This window comes from Dermochelys coriacea, chromosome 2 (assembly GCF_009764565.3).
Source record: "Dermochelys coriacea isolate rDerCor1 chromosome 2, rDerCor1.pri.v4, whole genome shotgun sequence".
Classification (NCBI taxonomy): Eukaryota; Metazoa; Chordata; order Testudines; family Dermochelyidae; genus Dermochelys; species Dermochelys coriacea.
The window spans coordinates 64,048,652-64,067,230 of NC_050069.1; the positions used below are offsets into that span (position 1 = coordinate 64,048,652).

General features: G+C 35.8%; 1 protein-coding gene across 1 annotated transcript in view; it reads left to right on the plus strand.

Annotated features, from left to right (window-relative positions):
- LOC119852085 (cytochrome P450 7B1) overlaps positions 1 to 18,579 on the plus strand; it is a 184,509-nt gene that overhangs the window by 158,243 nt on the left and 7,687 nt on the right. The window contains 10 exon segments of the mRNA XM_038392969.2: positions 927 to 1,063; positions 7,969 to 8,001; positions 8,004 to 8,110; positions 8,113 to 8,162; positions 8,164 to 8,348; positions 8,351 to 8,440; positions 8,443 to 8,482; positions 8,484 to 8,518; positions 8,958 to 9,164; positions 15,513 to 15,691. Coding sequence (XP_038248897.2) covers positions 927 to 1,063; positions 7,969 to 8,001; positions 8,004 to 8,110; positions 8,113 to 8,162; positions 8,164 to 8,348; positions 8,351 to 8,440; positions 8,443 to 8,482; positions 8,484 to 8,518; positions 8,958 to 9,164; positions 15,513 to 15,691 — 1,063 coding nt within the window.

Here is an 18,579-nt window from a genome sequence, read left to right on the forward strand (position 1 = left end):
TTGATTAGATTCAAGCTAGTAAATATCTTGTGATTAATCAGAATGAGTTGTTCTGCATGTAGTATAAGTCACCTTCACAGATGGGTTGTAGAATCAGTTGTTCGTGAATATTTGTTTTAATCCTTTCTAAAAACAGACTTGCTTTTTGTGCTCAAATCATATTCAGGCAACTAAATATCAGTACTAAGGTAGGAAACTTGCTGTTATGAATAGGATAGTAGGTCAGCATTAAAAAAGGAAAAAACTAACTTATAACTTAAAATGTCACTCTACTATTGTTAAAATATAAGTGATGCACAGTATATGCTTCTCATAAGTTGGCATATATACTTATATGGAAAAGCAGTTATAAACCATTCACATAAATGTCTATCTTACAGGTAGAAGAAAAACTGCAGAGAGATGTATACTAAAAACTGTGTTAAGAATTTGGTCATTATTACTCTAATTTTTAAAAATGCTTAGTTAGAATTATAGCATTTTGGGGTTTAGGTAGAGTGTAAAAAATCTATATGGCTACCCTTTTCTATGGTCTGTCAGCCTCCTAATTACTTAAATCCATCATAATTGCCTTCTGATGTAGTTTACATTGACATGCAAAATACTGTATGAGAGAGCTTTTGCTATGACACTTGCATTACCACATATCTAAGGATTTTCTATAGAATGTAGATTTCAGTAGATCATGTATACCGTTTTGATATTGATAGGAAGACATTGTGCTGTGTAGTAAAAGCACCTCAATTTGTCTTATTTCTCATAATGGCTATAGTAAGCTTTTTGTGCACAGAGGCCACATATATGAAGAACTTTCTCTACAGTACATTTTATATTGAGAGTATATATATACATAGTGCATGTAATCTAGTGTATATGAGTTGCTATCATGCCAAAGTTAATACCCTTTTCTCTAATGTTTTTAACAGGAGGACCGGAGAACCCCCGTTAATAGATGGTTGGATTCCTTTCGTTGGGAAGGCCTTAACTTTTAGGAAAGATGTTTTCAAATTCTTGGTATCTCAGCAACGAAAATTTGGAGACATTTTCACTGTACACATTATTGGTGAGAAGCATTTTACTATTTCTCTTGACTTCTGCGTCAATTAAATTAATTATGAACATTTTTATATTTTATTTATTGAAAAGCATTTATCTGTACTTATTACAGTTCTAAGTTTTAGAGCCACATGACCAATGAAAATTACTTTGGAAATGAAATATTTTAATGTGTATTATATATAATCACAACTATAATTGTGTGTGTGTGTGTGTGTGTGTACACGCACGTGCATGTGCACACACACACACATACACACACGCACACAGAGTCTGAGTTAATATATGCACACGTTATGCCAGCTTGTGTAATATAGGTAGATAGAATATTTACTATGGATTGTATTCTCTATAGAAGTGAGAACTAATGTAATCTTAACACTGCATTGGAAAACATTAGATCAAATTTAGAAAACACTCATAAAAAATTGTACAGAATATATTTTTTACCCACTTCTACATCTGGGTTGACAGGAGCACTAGGAAGTGAGTGACACGTTGACTCATTGATACAATCGGGATTAGAACATGGAAATTTCTTGCCTAACCATACATCCTGGCATAATAATGGCATAATAATAGAGTCTGAGATAATGATCTGAAATACAGTAACTTCAGCACTTTATATTTTCTTAATTTTATGCCTAATCTTGAACTGGTTTACATTCACAAAAGTCACCTTGATTTCATTTGGAAACTTTGGGGTACAGGAATGCAGAATGGCCCCTAATGCTTTCTTTATATCTTTTAAAGTGTGTAGATAGATAGACTCAGTTATTTAATGGGTCGTCTTCTTCTCCAACTTTTGTGATCCTAGTTCAAATTAACAGTTTTACAGTAGCATGAATTAATACTGGTATAGTGGAGGCACTCTCATTTTTTCTACCATTCCCATATTTTTAGGGAGTTTCAGAACAAAATGTGAACTTAATGAAGTCTGCTCTGTAATGTCCCAGCAGCAGGGAAAGGTTTTATTTTTAGATATTTAAATTTTTAAATAAAAAACCAAACCATTTTTCAACCAGTTTCAAGTTATCAGTTTACAAACAGGATGCTCATCTTTGAAACGATTTCTCCGTGTAACCAAAAATTGCTTAATTTTTAGATGTGCAATTTTACAAGCTGCAAGTTTGTTATCTTAATTCATTCCTTTGCTGTTTTGAAATTTAAAAGAAGTTTTTATTTATAAAGTGACTACAGCACATGCACAGAAACTACTTTTGGTAAAATACAATCTTTACTATTGTTCATATACTTTCATAGTCTATAAAATATTGGCTCCTTCTGAATGCAGACTAATAATAATAACTCAAAGCAAGACAGCCCTAATGAATATACTAATAAAATTGGCTACAGTTACACTTCAGAACTTGTGTGTCAATGGGACATTTCTTTCTCTCTCTCTTTTTCATATTTTAATATAAGATAAGGGTTAGTGATTTAAACTGTTAAAGTAATTTGTGACTGAGATTTAAATTAACAAATCCCATCTCAGTGTGATGGTAAAAATTCTGCCTTTAATCCATTTTCTCATCTCTAGATATTGTACAGAGGGATTCATTGATTAATGCAATATGTGCTTAAAATAGTGAAGCAAATAGAGTGAGTTATACAACTAAATTTATCCTTATTTTGGAATATCCCAAGTTTTGTGAATTTTAATGTCACTTTCTATAATTCTATATTAAAACATTGAATTCTGAGAGTTCACTAAAGAAAAATAGTAGCAAACCCTCTTGTTTGTTTTTGTTTTGTTTGGTTTGGTTTGGTTCTTTTTTTTTTTTAAAGCTTGCTTAGTACTTCATATCATAATCTTAGATACCAAGACACACTGGATTTCATGATGTTTTAGTGATTTGACAGAGATGATGTTTGTGTGTGCAGCAAACAGAACTTCCCCAGTTTTATATGTACTATCATTACTTTACCCCCTCGGTGGGTGAATAAAGATCTTGTCAAAAAATTCTATCAATATATATTGTTCTAATTATCAATTCTCAAAATTGTTCATTTGGAAAATGTGGAACGATGCTTGGAGTTTCTGGCATTGCCCCGTACCGGTAATGCGATTTCACTGATTGTACTTTCCCATGTGATGAGCAAATGATTGTCATTCCGAAAAGTCGCAAGGGACATGGATGTCATCTTAATAAAGAAATTAAAAAGCACATCTTTCTCTGAGAAACAATGTAAATTCCTGACCTGTCGCAGAAAATAGTTCTCTAATTGGTTTTGTGTGGTGGTGCAGCAGAATCGTTTTCCCCAAACGTCATACCAGCGAAGCACTACTGTACATCATTGTCAACAGTTCAGCAAAATCTTCCTAATAAGAGGACGATTACATAAATGTGATAGTCTTTTTAAAAAAAAAAAAAAGAGTTGTTTCTATGCGATAGTACTGCCAAACCCAACCTTTTTACTTGATAAGGATCAAGAACAAATAGACAGCCAACTAGGTAAGAACTTTAAGACCCTTGAAAAGTCTTTCAATTGTTTTTCAACATAAGACTTTGTTTACTTTTACTGATACGTGATTAGGAACCATACTGGTTGTTGTAGTAATGTATTTTTGACTAACCAATCTCAATTTTAAAGAAGATAATCTACATCTTATAGTAATTATACTAAGTACGTTTAGCCTCTTTAAAAGCACTCCTAGTACATTTTAAAAAATGTATATACATATATACCATTAAAAAACTTTTCAATCCAAAAATAGATGAAAAGTAATTTATCTAACTATTTAAGCACTGAAGTCCATTGCAAACGTTTATTTTAATAACTTATCATTATTTATCATATGAAATGCTTGTCATTCATAATTAGCATTAAAAATGGCCCAGAGTGTATTATTACAATAATTTCTTAACTATCATACAAATACTGATTTATGTGCTAAGATTCACCAACAGTTGACAATTTTCATATCTTCTACATCAATCTTTCTTTCTGAGAAGACTGTGTAAGCTGACCGGAGATATCTTAGACATTCTCAGTAGTGGCTGTAATAAAAGCTGAAGGATTGGGAAGAGAAGAACAGACATGTCCACAGACGGATAAGGAATCTGAAGGCTTTTACAGGAACAAGTTAAATATTCAGCTATTTTTACTTGTTTTTATGCTATTAAATAGAAGAGTTTACTCAGCTTACTAAACTAGGAGGAATTTGAGCATAACTTTCCTGTACAGACATATCTTCTCAAATGGTTGTGAAAAAGGATTTTTAGTGTCCACAGACATTGCTGAATAGCCTCAAAGGACTTTTAAATTGTTACAGTGTATTCTGTATGAATGGATTTAATATTTAAAGCCACTACTTTGGAGAGTTTGTGGTCTGTTATCCTGCACTTTTTAGCAGATTTGGGAATTAGCTCCTACAGCTAGTCAGATGGAAGCTGTGGTGAGCACCAAAATTTTGGTTTCTTTGTTGATGGCATGGGTTCACTTGTGAGAGGTAGCTCCTGAGGGTAACTGAAGTGGGAAGGCATTTGGGGGCCATGCCTATTAAAGTGCTGAATAATGACTCAAAAATGTAGGAAGGCCTGCATTTGTTAGTGCCTGTTACAACCAGTATGTAGACACTACTCTGTACAAGGGAAAACGGAGCCCAGTGGGGGGAATAAAATGATTTAAATTTTTTTAAAAAAGAGAGCAAGAGATGCTTAATTAGCCCATGCAAAAAAAAATTTATGATCCTAATATTCTTTACAACAACTTAGTTGAAATCAATGAAGTTTGTTGATTGGTTTTAGGTCCCAAAATGCTGCTGAGGGATTGTATGTAGATAGAGGAGATATTTTTACATTATTATACCAGATAACTGACAATATGTTACAGACACAAGGTGGGTGTAATATCTTTTACAGAAGTTGGTCCAGTTTAAGATATTACCTCACCCATTTTGGTCTCGAATATCCTGGGACCAACACAGCTACACAAATATGAATACACTGTTAAACAGGTATAGCTATGTAGTTCTTCTATTTGCAAGTAGGACAGAAATCGCTAAAGGTTCCAGTTGCTAGTAACACTTCAACCGTTTTATAACCGCAACTAGTGACCTATAGGTTTTGGTCTTTATTTCGAAAGAGATCTAAAATCTTAAGTTAGTTGGGCACAGGAGGTTTGGAGGCACCTTAACAATTTGCACATTTTTTTTTTAAACCAGCAATTTTTGCCTTCTCTAGTATGGTTAAACATCCCTCATTAGAATTTTGTAAATACGGTAAGAGAGTTCTTGTATCAGATATTTCTATACTTTGTGATTTTGGCAGTGACGTGGCTTGGAACTGAATTTGACTTCTCAAAAAATGAATTATATTTTGGCACTTTTTTATCAGCTGGAAAATAAGACTAATAGAAGTGTTCATCTGTGGCACATCCTTAATCATAGAAAATTCTGAGTGAAGTCTTTTCTTTCTAAAAGTTTATAATTACACTAACATTGAATAAACGTTGTTTTAAGATTATTTATTAAAATGATGTTGTTTACTTGAAGATCATTTGCTTAGAATCATGTTGCTTATTTTTAAAAAAATATCAGAATTGATGTGCATTTATTAAATGTCTGATTAAAGATCACAAAGAAACTTGTATTTTGCATGTGATATAAGCAGATGGTGCACAGATGGTTTAAATTAATATTAATTAAAAAATCTTAACTTAAAATTGTTTACCCTGTAAACTCAAAGTTGGAAAGCTAGCTACCTTCTTTAGGGTTAATAGCGCTCCAGTATATTTATTAAAAATCACACCAAAGGTTTTTTATTTCCAGCCCTTGGTCAGAAAGATGGTGGCCTCAGTAAAGGGCCTTGAAGAGAAAAGGTATAAGAGCTGGAGTGAGGAGAGTGCTGAAGGTTGGCAACACTCAGATCTCCAACAAAGATCTACGGTATTCTGGAGTTATAAGTTTAAAGAAGCGCTTATTCTGAGAGTGAAAATACATTGACGTCCTGCAGTCTAGTAAGGAGACCTCTTTATCTAGTGACTTGAGCACGGTCAGGAAACCTCAGTTCTGCTCCTGACACTGCCACTAGCCTGCCATGATTATTTTTAGTAAAAGAAAGGAAGCAGCTCTAAGACCCCAATTGCCGCATTGTTTAATTAGTGAATTACATATAGTAAAACAAACAAAGAGTAACTTAAAAACACTCAAAAGTCTTTCTTTGACAAAGACCCTTGGACGGAATTCTACACTTTGATATGTGTTTTGGTGCAAACCCCATTGATTTCAACAGAAATGTTGAAGTCCAATATGTACTCATATTACCACACCATAGTATATGTATCCACAGTCAGAACAGGAAATAACTATGGAATCTCACATACCACTATATGTTACCGAGGGGTAATTGCGGTGACTTTTAAATAGTGGCTACTTTATGTACACAGAGCCAAATTCCAGTCCTCAGTTACACATGTGCAGCTCCCATTAAAAGTAGTTTTTTACCCATTCAGCAGGGCAGAATTAGGCTCAAATCTTGGAAGGATTGTTCCTTTTCTTCTTTTATAGTGTGGATATTTCGCTGAATATATGTACCATTATAATGAATACTTTTTTTTCTAATGTGTGCACAAGTTAAGACTTCTCCAAACCTTACTGTAAATTTAAACTTGCATGGGCCCAGCTATATTAAATTCTGAATTAATTTATTTTGGGGGCATTATTTCTTTTGATACCTGACAATGACCACATTACAGACAGTTTGAGCTTACTCTTTACTAGTAATTGACCTTGGGGGAAAGAAGCTACAAAATTAATCCTAAAACCATCTCACACAGAAAAATAAATGGAACATTTTAAAGGAAGTAAAAATAATGTGAATTCTCTCTCTAATGTTGCTATCAGTTCAGCACTATCTCTTTGATTACGAATGTAAGAAAAGGTAATACAGTATTTTGTTAGTGGCATTCTGATGCGATAATATTGGGTTCTCTTTCTTTGGGATTAGTTTAAAATCAAGAAAGGATAGCATACTCTCCAAAATACTTTTCCATTGTTTTAAAACGATGGTATATTGCACAGTAAACTATTTTTTAAAATAAACACAAGGTTATAATTTGGTTGATACCATAATAAAGCTGCATCATCCTGTTAAATTTTAAAAGTCAGGAAAACAAGACTGAAAAAGTATTTTTAGTTGTCATGTTTTCTTTGGCAATGGGAAACCTCACGGGCCCTGATCCTACAATGGACCTTCATGTAGATGGTCCCCTGTGCTCATTCATGGTAACCCCATTGATTTCAGTGGGCTCTATAGAATCATAGAAATGTAGGATATCTAGTTCAGCCGCTACACTGAGGCAGGACCAAGTATATGCTGGAAGGTGTGCAGAGTTCATTGTTAAATTGTAGCCTTGGTTATTAGGACTAACCTGGTCCACCTAATTTATTCTCTTCTGCTTGACGAAAAAGCAGCCATGCTGATATGTTAGCATATTTCCCACTTCATCCCCCCTCAAGCTATTGATATGTTGCCCTTTCAGATGGAACTATTTGTTCCTTTTTACCATTAAAAGATATCTAAAGATGTACAGTTTTCAAAGTGCTTTTGAAAAGCATAATAAAGCTATATTGTATTTTCAAGAGTTATGCCAATTTAGTAAATGATTCATCTGACTGCAAGTACCATGATTTACGTCACCCTCTGCTGTTCAAACAATAGTTCGTTCTACACTTGACCTCCCTCATTTTCGTCTACTACAAAAATAAGTCTCTGACTTTTTAAAAAAAACGAATTATTGTAATGTCTCTCTCCCTCTCTTTTTTACAAATAACTTTTGAAGCTTTCTATGTGCTTATCACTTTGAAACACTGCGGGGAATGACTTAAATTAACATAGAATAGTAGTAGTAGTAGTAGTATCACAAAAGTACTTATCTCTATATGTGGTTCTTTTTTCTTCTGTTCAGGTAGATATATTACCTTTATCATGGACCCATTCCAGTAGTTTATGTGATCAGAAATAGCAAGCAACTTGAATTTTCTGAATTTGCTGATAAAATGGCATCAAAAACCTTTTGGCTATCCCTCTTTGTCAATTTCCCAAACCCTAAACGAAAAATCTGCATCGAATTTACCAATACCTGCACGGCAAGCCTTTGGACTAATTCTGACCACTTGATGAAAAATCTCCAGCATATATTTGAATGGAAATTCTCTCAAGCAACAGACTGGAAAACAGAAAAAATGTACAAGTTCTGCAGCTCTCTAATGTTGAAGCCATTTTATAACACTATATGGAAGCTGCATGGCCCTGCTTTACCCAAGTTCGATGCCAACTTTCCCTATTTAGTTGCAACATACCAATTGAGTTGCTAGGAGTTACCAAGAAGGTTCGGAAGGAGCTTATACATCATTTTTTACTTCGGAACATGGCAAAATGGATGGAGGGTCAGAAGTGATCCAAGCCAGAAAAGATATATTAGAAATATGAGCTGCTCCAAGATTATGACAAAGCAGGTAGGAAACTTATGAATGATTGCTTGTCTAAAATAAATAATTTACTATAGACCTTTCAAATAAAAAGGCAAAATGGCGACCTTGAAATTTTTTATGTTCTTTCTAATTGGCTAATGATAAAATATTTTACTCTGAAACAACCATCTATGATAATTGATTTTTTTTTTTTGGCTGAGGTGGTAAAACAAGATACTTAATGGTGATAATGAGAGAGATTATAACTGAGCTGCATTTACTTCCCTTCTCTTCTCCCCCCACCCCCATTACATTTCAAACTATTCTCATTAAGCAGAAAATTAGACTTCAGAAGCCTATTGGTCCTCATTAGCATTCACTGATCCTTGGCTGGGTCTGTGTCCTAACATCTTTTATTAGCACACTGCAAATCTAATCAGTGTAATAAACGCTATTAATCTTCCTTTCACTTATTTTCTCCCAGCACATCATTTTGCCTTCCTGTGGGCCTCTGTGGGAAACACGATTCCAGCTACATTCTGGGCCATGTATTATCTTCTGTGGCACCCAGAAGCTCTTGCAGCGGTGCGTGACGAAATTGACCATTTGCTGCAGTCAACAGGTCAAAAGAAAGGGCCTGGATATAGCATCCACCTCACCAGAGAACAACTGGACAGCCTGGTCTACCTAGGTAATTTATTTTTATCTGTTGTGAAGAAAAGAGGGTATCTTTCTGCAAACTCACTTTATCACTCATTTCTGTTCACTGAGAAGGTGGAGGACACAGCTGCTTAATTGACATAATAACACCCATTTACATCAATTATAAATTATGTAGTTTATAGCTGTAGATACTCTCATTGCATGTAAACATTAAAGCCTAGGTAATTAACTATGCAAAGTATGCAAAAAGCTAAATCGAAGCTTTGCAATTATTTGAAAAAAGTTTATTTGCCTATGAAATTGTTTGATTCTGAGCATCTGCCGAAGTGCTAATGCATTTCGGATACTTCTGTAGTGTTTTGCCAAGAAAGGCCCTTTCCTGAACTGAATAAAAGTAGTTAGGAAAATCAATTTGTGCTCAAAATGTAGTTTACTATTTCCAAAACCAGATTTATCTTTAGATATTAAAAAAAGCTTGTTTTGTTTTGTGGCAGCCTCAGATGTGTGACTCCTAACCAAACACAAGCAGACACATCTTTGCAAATGAGAACCAATATTTTTAGTAATAAAAATGAATAAAACCTTGAAATAATATGGAGAGTCTTAAGGGATAGGTAAGAAATTACAGTGTCTTCTAGGTTTCAAAGTAGCAGCCGTGTTAGTCTGTATTCGTAAAAAGAAAAGGAGTACTTGTGGCACCTTAGAGACTAACAAATTTATTAGAGCATAAGCTTTCGTGAGCTATGAAGTGAGCTGTAGCTCACGAAAACTTATGCTCTAATAAATTTGTTAGTCTCTAAGGTGCCACAAGTACTCCTTTTCTTTTTAGTGTCTTCTAGGTCACTGATTCAAATGTGAACCATGTTAGTAGCCATAGAAAGTTGTTTCCACCCAGTGACTGGATTGGCCTTTGTAATGTGTTGATGGTCTCTGTTCATTTCCTAATGCACAAACACCTACATCATAAAAGCTAATGGGTTTGACTTTCAGAGGGACAAATGGCAGTCAGGCACCTAACTCTTAGGCCACTGAAAATGTCTACCATATCCTTTGATACAAGGCTCCCTTGTCACTATAGCATGGACAACCACGGAAGGAGAACATAAAGACTGAAGTTTCATTGAAGTTAATAGAACCACTTGTGTGCTTGAAATTGAGCATGTGCTTAACTGCCCTACTGGATCATGGCCTGAATTGCTTTTCCACCCCTTGAAGAGATCCCTTCAGGTTATTGTTGAGACACAATAGCAGAGCAAGATGGGAAGAGTTTTCATTCTTTGCCCACGCTTTACTTGTTTTGCAAATAATAAAAGCCTCTATTCTCCAGGACTGTCTTATCTGGCAAGTGTCACAAACCTTACATTCACTTCTTAAAACTGAGTTGATTATCATAGAACAAATGTAAAACTGAGTTTGTTTTTTCCCCACCTTTTTGGTACAGACTGATACTCTCATCATACTGTATATCAACTTAGAAAGTTGCCTTCATTACAGAGTCGCTGAAGTCTCTTGGTGAAGATTTACTTCTATAAACTGATAAAGAACATTTTTGATGTAGAGGAGATGGACAATGTTACTTTGAATGAAAGTCCATGAACTACATGACTTTCCAAGCATGTAATATATGTTGTTTGGGAACATGAGTAGAGCTACTTCATACCAAGATTAATAGATGCATGGAAAAAGTTACCAGGGAAAGAAGGAGAAAGTTTAAATGAGGTCAAAAGACAACTTTTTATGTGTTTGGAAGAGGAGACTGGGTGGTATGGTGAAAAACAGGAAGACTGGATGAAGGAAAAGGAAAAGGATAAGCATGCTGGCCCAGACAGCCTTATCATGAATTTAAAATGTGTGTCCTAATTGTATGTTTAGCTTTTTAAAAATTAAACAGTTTCATAAAGTAACTGTTTCATGATTTGCACCCAGTACCATTAAGTATCAAACCAATTTAAGTACCTCACTAAAATCATTTGATGCAAAATGTCTGATGAACAGTTCAAAAACATTAAATATATCATCCAAACTGATGTTCCTTTAAACCTTGTGGTACCTTAGTACCAGTAAATTTATATGTTTGGGTGGAAGTGAGGGCATCAGATTCCGCCTTGGTTATTTTTGTAACAAGTTTGATAAATTTTCTGATCAGATGAAGCCGAATGTTGTATGAACAGAAGCCAGCTTTCAGTTCTTCTTTCGCTTTAGTCATAAAAGAACAGATACAGTCCCACAAAACAATAAAAAAGAGAAATACACATACAGCTAGGTGCATTAAATAAATGCTTTAATGAAAAGTGACTCTAGCTATAATAATATGGGAGGAATGTGGGGCTGATCCAGTACTGCTTGCACACCCAAAATTCCCAGCTGCTACACTGACAGTTTTGAGTACATAAAGAAAGCAGGATCCAGCCCCATCTGTACATTTAAAGCATTCTAACCATAGCATCTGAGAACAAGCTTTTCCCTTTTCATCTCACCCTTTAACCCAGTGCATACAAAATTAGGAATTCATCCCTCTGTTCCGACATGAGTAAGAGAGACCAGGTGGGATTCTTTTATGTGTATCACCTTGTCATCTTGTGCTTGTTATTCTTTTCCTGTTCTAAATGTTCTGATTCCTGCACCCCTGTTTTGTCTTACTGTAGCTATAAGGATCTTTGATTCCTCATAGTTTGGAGAAGAAGAATTATCAAGATCTGTCAAAAGAAACATATCTTTGTTGTGGTCAAATGTTCTTGTCTAGGGAACAGTATGGCTTGACTGACTGCTGAATCCATCATTTAGATGTCTATAAAAACTAAGACCTGTCACCAAATCAAAAGCCCTCCCCCCCCCCCAGGTATTTCTGGAACAGCACAATTTCCTTTTTGTCCTGACTTCTCCAGGAACCAGAATGTGCTTATTTGTATGTGCAGAGTAATTATGTCATTATGACTCACAATGGAGCTCTAATATAGTAAACAATACATAGTAAAGGTATTTAGCACACATTTTGTTCCAGCTATGTTTTCCTTATTTAGTTTATTTTATAATTTTTACATTAATTCATATTGTGAAGTATTCTTGCCCCAGGACATTGCCGAATTCCAGATATTTGTTTCTAAAGGACAACTGCTTGAAAAATAATTGTATGTATATGAAAAGGTAGAAAAATTTAAAATAGCTTAATACAGAGCCATGGCTGCAATGCAAGTATTAAGCATGAAAAAATGTTGCTGGGATTTGAAAAAATAAATATATTCCCGAGCATGTGCTGGTCAGTACTGCTCAGTTCTTAGTAAGCCACAGATATACTTGTTTCAGACGTTATCATTTATGTTGGCACACTGAAAAGCATGATGTAAATTATCACCAAAAATATTTGCATACTCAATAGCTATTTTTCTATAATACACCCTAATAATTATAGTGCCCTATTACTTGCTAAACGTTAGTATAAAATTAACAATCCATTATGCACAATAAGTTTTATAAAACATTTACAGATAGAGATCATGTTTAATTAAAATGAACTTGCATATGAAAGCCAAATGCACTAATGATTCGCAATGACCTTTTATTACCTGCAGTCCCTTGTTTTGGCTGGATGATTGACAGCTTGCTGTTTGGCTACCATGTTGTATTTCAGCTGACAAGACTTTTCATTTTAACTCAATTTGCCTGCCTATCACAAGCTGGTGGCAAGCCAGGCTCAAGTCACCCAGCTTTGCCTCAGCAGCTTGCTCTATTTCTCATTAGTACGCATTTATTCAGTGGAAATTGGAAGACAAATGCTTGAAGGCATGTGAACTAAGTATAGCAAATTAGGTTTAAAGACTGAATATTTATAAGTATATTGAAACAGTTTTTTAAAAAAAATCTAGAATGAATTGAGAGCTGAGTGCTAGCTTTGGTATAAGAGAAATAAAGACAGAAGTGGGAGGGTTCTAAGAATAACAATACTATGAGATGTCTCTCTCTTTATAGAAAATATGTAAAATCGCTCTGACAACACCTTATCAACTAACAGCCTGGCTTCCCCTTTATGTAGCACTTGTACAATGAAGTTTAGCATCTCATGTGTATAAGAAGGGGAAAAAATGAGGGTCATGTTCATTTGCTGCTTGGTTATCCCTTGGTATGCTTTAAATTGCCTTGTTTGTTCAGCACCAGCACAGAAACAGATGTTGCTCTACCGTGCTGGATAATTTACTGTACCTCATAGTGCAAAATGGAAGGCCTCCCAAGCTACCCAGCTGGTCTGTCAGTAGCACTGGCTGGTGTCTGCTGAACTATGACAACTGCAAGTAAAGGCTGCAGTTTTATTGTGCAGTTGTCATTCTTCTCAATGTATAACTCCGGCATTCATACGGGATTGTGGAAGGCTGAGTGTCTATTTTTTCATGTTAGACTGCAAACCCATCTAAGCTCCATTCTCCTTTGATGTTCATAATGTGACTCATTACTTTTGTCATCTAATGATTATCGGCATGATCGCTCAGAGCTAGAGCCAAGCTCGCCTTCCACACATAACTGGTACTGGAAGGTAAAACAGATTTGTCATTTACGATCTGACCGCTAAGCCACACTTTGTGCTCCATTATTGTGATTAACTTCTGCATAAGATATGCTTGCCCAATTGTCATTTGTGATACTGCAATGGGAACAGACTGCCATGCTTCCTGGGAGAATGTCAACCAATAGGATGTGACCGTGTAGCTCATGATGTTAAATGTAAACCTGCTATTTCACAGCAGCAGATCCATAATTATTTTGCTTTTCATTTTCTCCTCCTTATTTGATTTCTTGGGTGAACAGTGTTGCTGCATATGTCAGCTACCATTTTCAAATTGTAGACTAAAATGGTGTTATCAATTTTTCCAAGGATGGAGACAGCACAAGAGTGGAGGCTGGACCTTTTCTTTGTACCATGTAAAGTTTTGTTGCCAGAGCACTGCCAGTTGAAATCTATCGTGTCAGGTGCCTTGTGGCTATCCGCAGTAGAGGCCATATTCTGGAACCAGAGTTCTTTTCTGGCTTCGTCACCAACAAGCCGATTTGACTCTGCCTGATTATAGTAACGAAGGCAGTCCAAAAGAATATGCACAGACTCACTGTGCGTCACATTGAATCACAGCGCTGGCCACACAAAGCTGACCGCAGCCTCATTTCTTTAGACAAATGCACGCTTAAGGAAAAACCTCCTGCGAGAAAGCATCCAAGGCCACTTTATTTGCTGTGCACGCTACACCAGATTTAATTTTTAGTGAAAGAACGTTTGTTATTATCTTTTTCAGATGTATCTATGCTGTGTAGCTACTGTCTGTAATAAACTAACCTTTGGGTGCTGGGATTATGGTGCCATGCTAAACATTTAGAGGAGGTTTATTTTAGAATACAGAGCATTAATACAGTCATAAATATATTATCATATGAAACTGAAACGCTATTTTAAGCTATTTTTCACACTGATGATTAGAAGGAATCAAGTCGCATATTACAGCACCCATACATGCTGGTGGAAAAATAGTCAGTTTTGATTACAAAGTGAGAGATGCAGCCCTAGACAGGAGCTACATGCTGATATGCATGCTATCAGAATGATTTATGCAAATTATGCATATTATTCCCAAAGGAATTCCTCCTCAAACTGCCAGGATAAATTGCCGGAAATTAGCCATAAAATCTGTCGTGCTAGGAGCCAAAGGTGAAGGCCACTGGGAAAGCAAGGACATTCAGCTTCTGGAGCCTTCCAGGATATGATGATGATAGAAATCTTGTTTGCCATAATACTGAGAAGAATGTTTTTTCTTATGATTCAATAAAAGTATTTTCTCTCTTAAAATTGCCAGGCAAATTGTTTACATTCACTCTGAAAATAATCGAAATCATAATTTGGCAGCATATCTTGTTGGATATTAAAAAAGCCCTCAAAATACCTCAAAATTACTACATTATTAACAAGTTAAATGATTTTTCTCACAGTCCTTCTATTACAACCAACAGCTTTTGAAAGGCAGGCTAAATAGTCTTTTCAGTGCTTTGACTGGTATTTGCTCCAAAGTATATGTAAATGCATAACTCATTCATCTCTTTCGATTGTGTTGTTTTCAGCATGATGTCTGAATAATGGCTTTCCACCCAAAATTCACTACTGCCTAAAGCCAACAAGATTCCTCAGAACCATCAGTGAGAATTACATCTAAAGATTCAGAATTGCAGCTTTTCCCCCAACCTCTCCAGGATAGTTTATTACCTCCTCGTAGCGTCTAGCTTGATTGCGGGGGTTTTTAGCCTGCCCTACTGAACTTGTACCGATCCAGCAGCTGTAGCCATGTATAACTTCCAATCATCTTCCATATTTTAATGCTTTTGCCCCCTCTTTGTTTAAATGCAGAGAGCGCTTTAAACGAGAGTTTACGAATGTGCTCATCTTCCATGAACATTCGGATCAGCCAAGAGGATTATATTCTCAAGCTTGGAGGAAATCAGGAAGTCGGTTTGAGGAAAGGAGACTGGATAGCTCTTTACCCTCAAATTTTGCACATGGACCCTGAGATCTATGAAGATCCTGAGGTAAAACATTCAGCTGGTGCTATTCATCATACTTCGGGCACATTGCAACAGCCGTGCTTTTTGTTATTAGTTTTTTACTGCTGTTCCTTCTTGTGGAACAAATCTTCCTACTTTCAGATGTATTTTCTAGCGCCCTGTAGGTCAAAGGATTCATGGCCTGAAGAGAGAAATATGGTGATGAGACTGACTGCTACTGCTTTCAAAGAAATTGACAATTGCACATTGACTACCGTAAACTTTAGGTTTATGTGGGTTTTGTTTGGCAGTGGATCATTTGATACCCAAGAAGGGCTGAATAATAGAAGGTACTTTAAATAGCAAATAATGTGGACCATTTAGCTAAGTGCCCCCAAAGCATCATTGACTCTCCAAAGCCCTGTAATAGCAGTGTCTTACTTGAGCCATATGCTTTTTCACCTCTCTTCATAGGGATTCACCCCTTTTTGGTCAATTATGATGTTGTGAACTTGAGATTGTAAAGCTGTTGCTCTGCGGTGAAGCTCTGAGGGTAATTGTGTCATCTCCTTATATTTTTTTTCTGAAGCTAGAGTTAATGAATATCAAAGACTGGAAATTAATCCACCCTGGCTCAGCCTTAATATGACTTCAGAAGTTCACCACCTGCATGCAAATTGAATAGTCATACTCTTGCATAGATTTTACTGAAGGAAGGATTGTTGTTGCTAGTCCAGTGTGCTGTATAGGAAGTGAGATTTTACAGAGCGAGACCAGTCAATGCTAACTGCATCTTACAGAGGTGGCAGTTTATAACTAAATCATTTCTCCTCACCTACCCCCTCATTTTCTAAGCAAGTGGTTGTTTATGGATCCTTCTCCTTTAAACTCTTGTTAAGACAGTTGCAGTTATATTCCAAATCATAGTTCAGTTTCAGAAGGGAAATTAGATTTGTTTACACATTTTTAGAAGATGATCGCTTGGATAAAACATGCAATCAGTTTTAGAAGTGCTGCTTTCAGAAGTTTAGCTTCTAGCAGAATTTAAGAATAAAAACGTGTTTATTAGGTTGCAGGAAAAGAGCCAGATTCTGATGTCCTTATTCATATTGAATAGTATTGTACTCTACAAGTAGTCCTATTGAAGTCAATGGGACTAGTTTTGAAGTGTAAGGTGCGACTCAGCATAATTGAGGATGTTGGAAGGCTGGCCAGAAGAAGAAATTGTAAATGGAATTACTGCTATAGATATGAACACAATATCTCATGTCTTAGTAAAAACCAACTATCTGTCCATATACAAAAAAGGAAAACTCTATGTATAAAATTAGTTGTTGAGCACTTTTTGACATCTCCCTTACTAAATAATTGTCAGAATGTGATACCATGTTTCCATAGATGGAGTATATTTTCTCAATATCAAATCTGCTCAGCTTTCACAGTATCACTTTAGTTTACGTATTTTATCATTTTGATGGCAAATGAGTTATCAGTACGTTGCATAGTACATTGATTTCAAGACCCTCTCAAAAAGGGGGAAAATAACTTCTGTTGTGTTCTTGAATTTGTATTGTGCACATCTGTTGAATGAGATGCAGACTGGATTTTATGAAAGAGCAGTCTTGGGTTTGTCATATATTTGAGGAATATAATGGGTGGGAAACGTTTTCTGGGAAAACAGGTAGCTCAGTGGATTAATTCAGTATTAACAATTCACCTTTACAGACTTTTATATTAAATTCAGGCCACTGATGAAATTAACATGTTATGGTTAGATATCATATTACATAAGTTTAACCCATGTGTTGGTGACTTCTTTCTCCACTCCTCAAAGCCTAAGTAAATGAACAGCAATATTAAGTCAAGTTTCTGTAATGTAGTCAAGTGACCCTATAATTCCTACATAAATGAGCCTAAGCTTCAGTAAGTGATAGTGTGTAAATCCTGAACAATGGAAAATCAATATAGGAAATCCTGTATAATACTTCCCAACTGAGCCATATATCTTCTGTGATAAAAATGGATTTAAATTTGGACACCTGAATTTGGTCAGTTTCCATAATGATTTAAATTAATGCTATCAAGTTTCATAGACCTTCAGCTGGAATTTTACCTCTTGTTTTCACTTCTGGATTTTTAGTTTTTTTGTTTGTTTTTTTTTTGGGGGGGGGGTGGTTTCTTCCTCCTCATGAAGAAAAAATCTTACCCTATAAAAATGTCTTTCTTAAAAATCCAGCTCCTTGCTGGAAAACCCAACAAAAATCAATCCAAACTCCTGGGACTGTGTGTCAGTACACATGTCACACCACTGTTTGCTCTCCTTGTTGGCTCCATTCTTGTATTAATAAGTTTCCTGTTTTCCTCAGTCCCTCAGACAACAAGTTTCTTGTCCAAGTTTCAGTCTTCAACCTACTCGCTAAGAAAGCATAGGGCTGGCACAGCACAGGACACCTCGATCTGTGACCCAGCAAATCCAGAATCCTGTTTGTGTTATCACAACAAGCTGAAGGATATTACAGCTCATGTTTCAGAGAGCTAATAGTTAGTCCTAATCATTGGGACTTGCATTTAAAATGTGATACTTTTAGAGAGGAATCATATTTTGGGCTTTCAGTATTCACAAATATTACTTGAAATTGAAGCAACTTTTATAAGAAAAGTAGCACAGTTCTTTCTGAGTGGGATTTTCAAAGGGACTTCAGGGAGTTGATTTTCATTGGAAGTTGAGCACCTAACTCCCTTAGGCCCCTTTGAAAATTCAAGCCACCTCCTACCTTTTTTAAAAAATTATCTCCCAGTCTTCGCATGTGAAGTCACATATCCTCCAGTATTGTATGCATTTGTTACCACTATGAAATGCTGGTCAGATCTTCTCATGGACCAGCCCAATACACCTCCACTGCTTGCTTCTCAAGATAGCCTACAGACAGCCA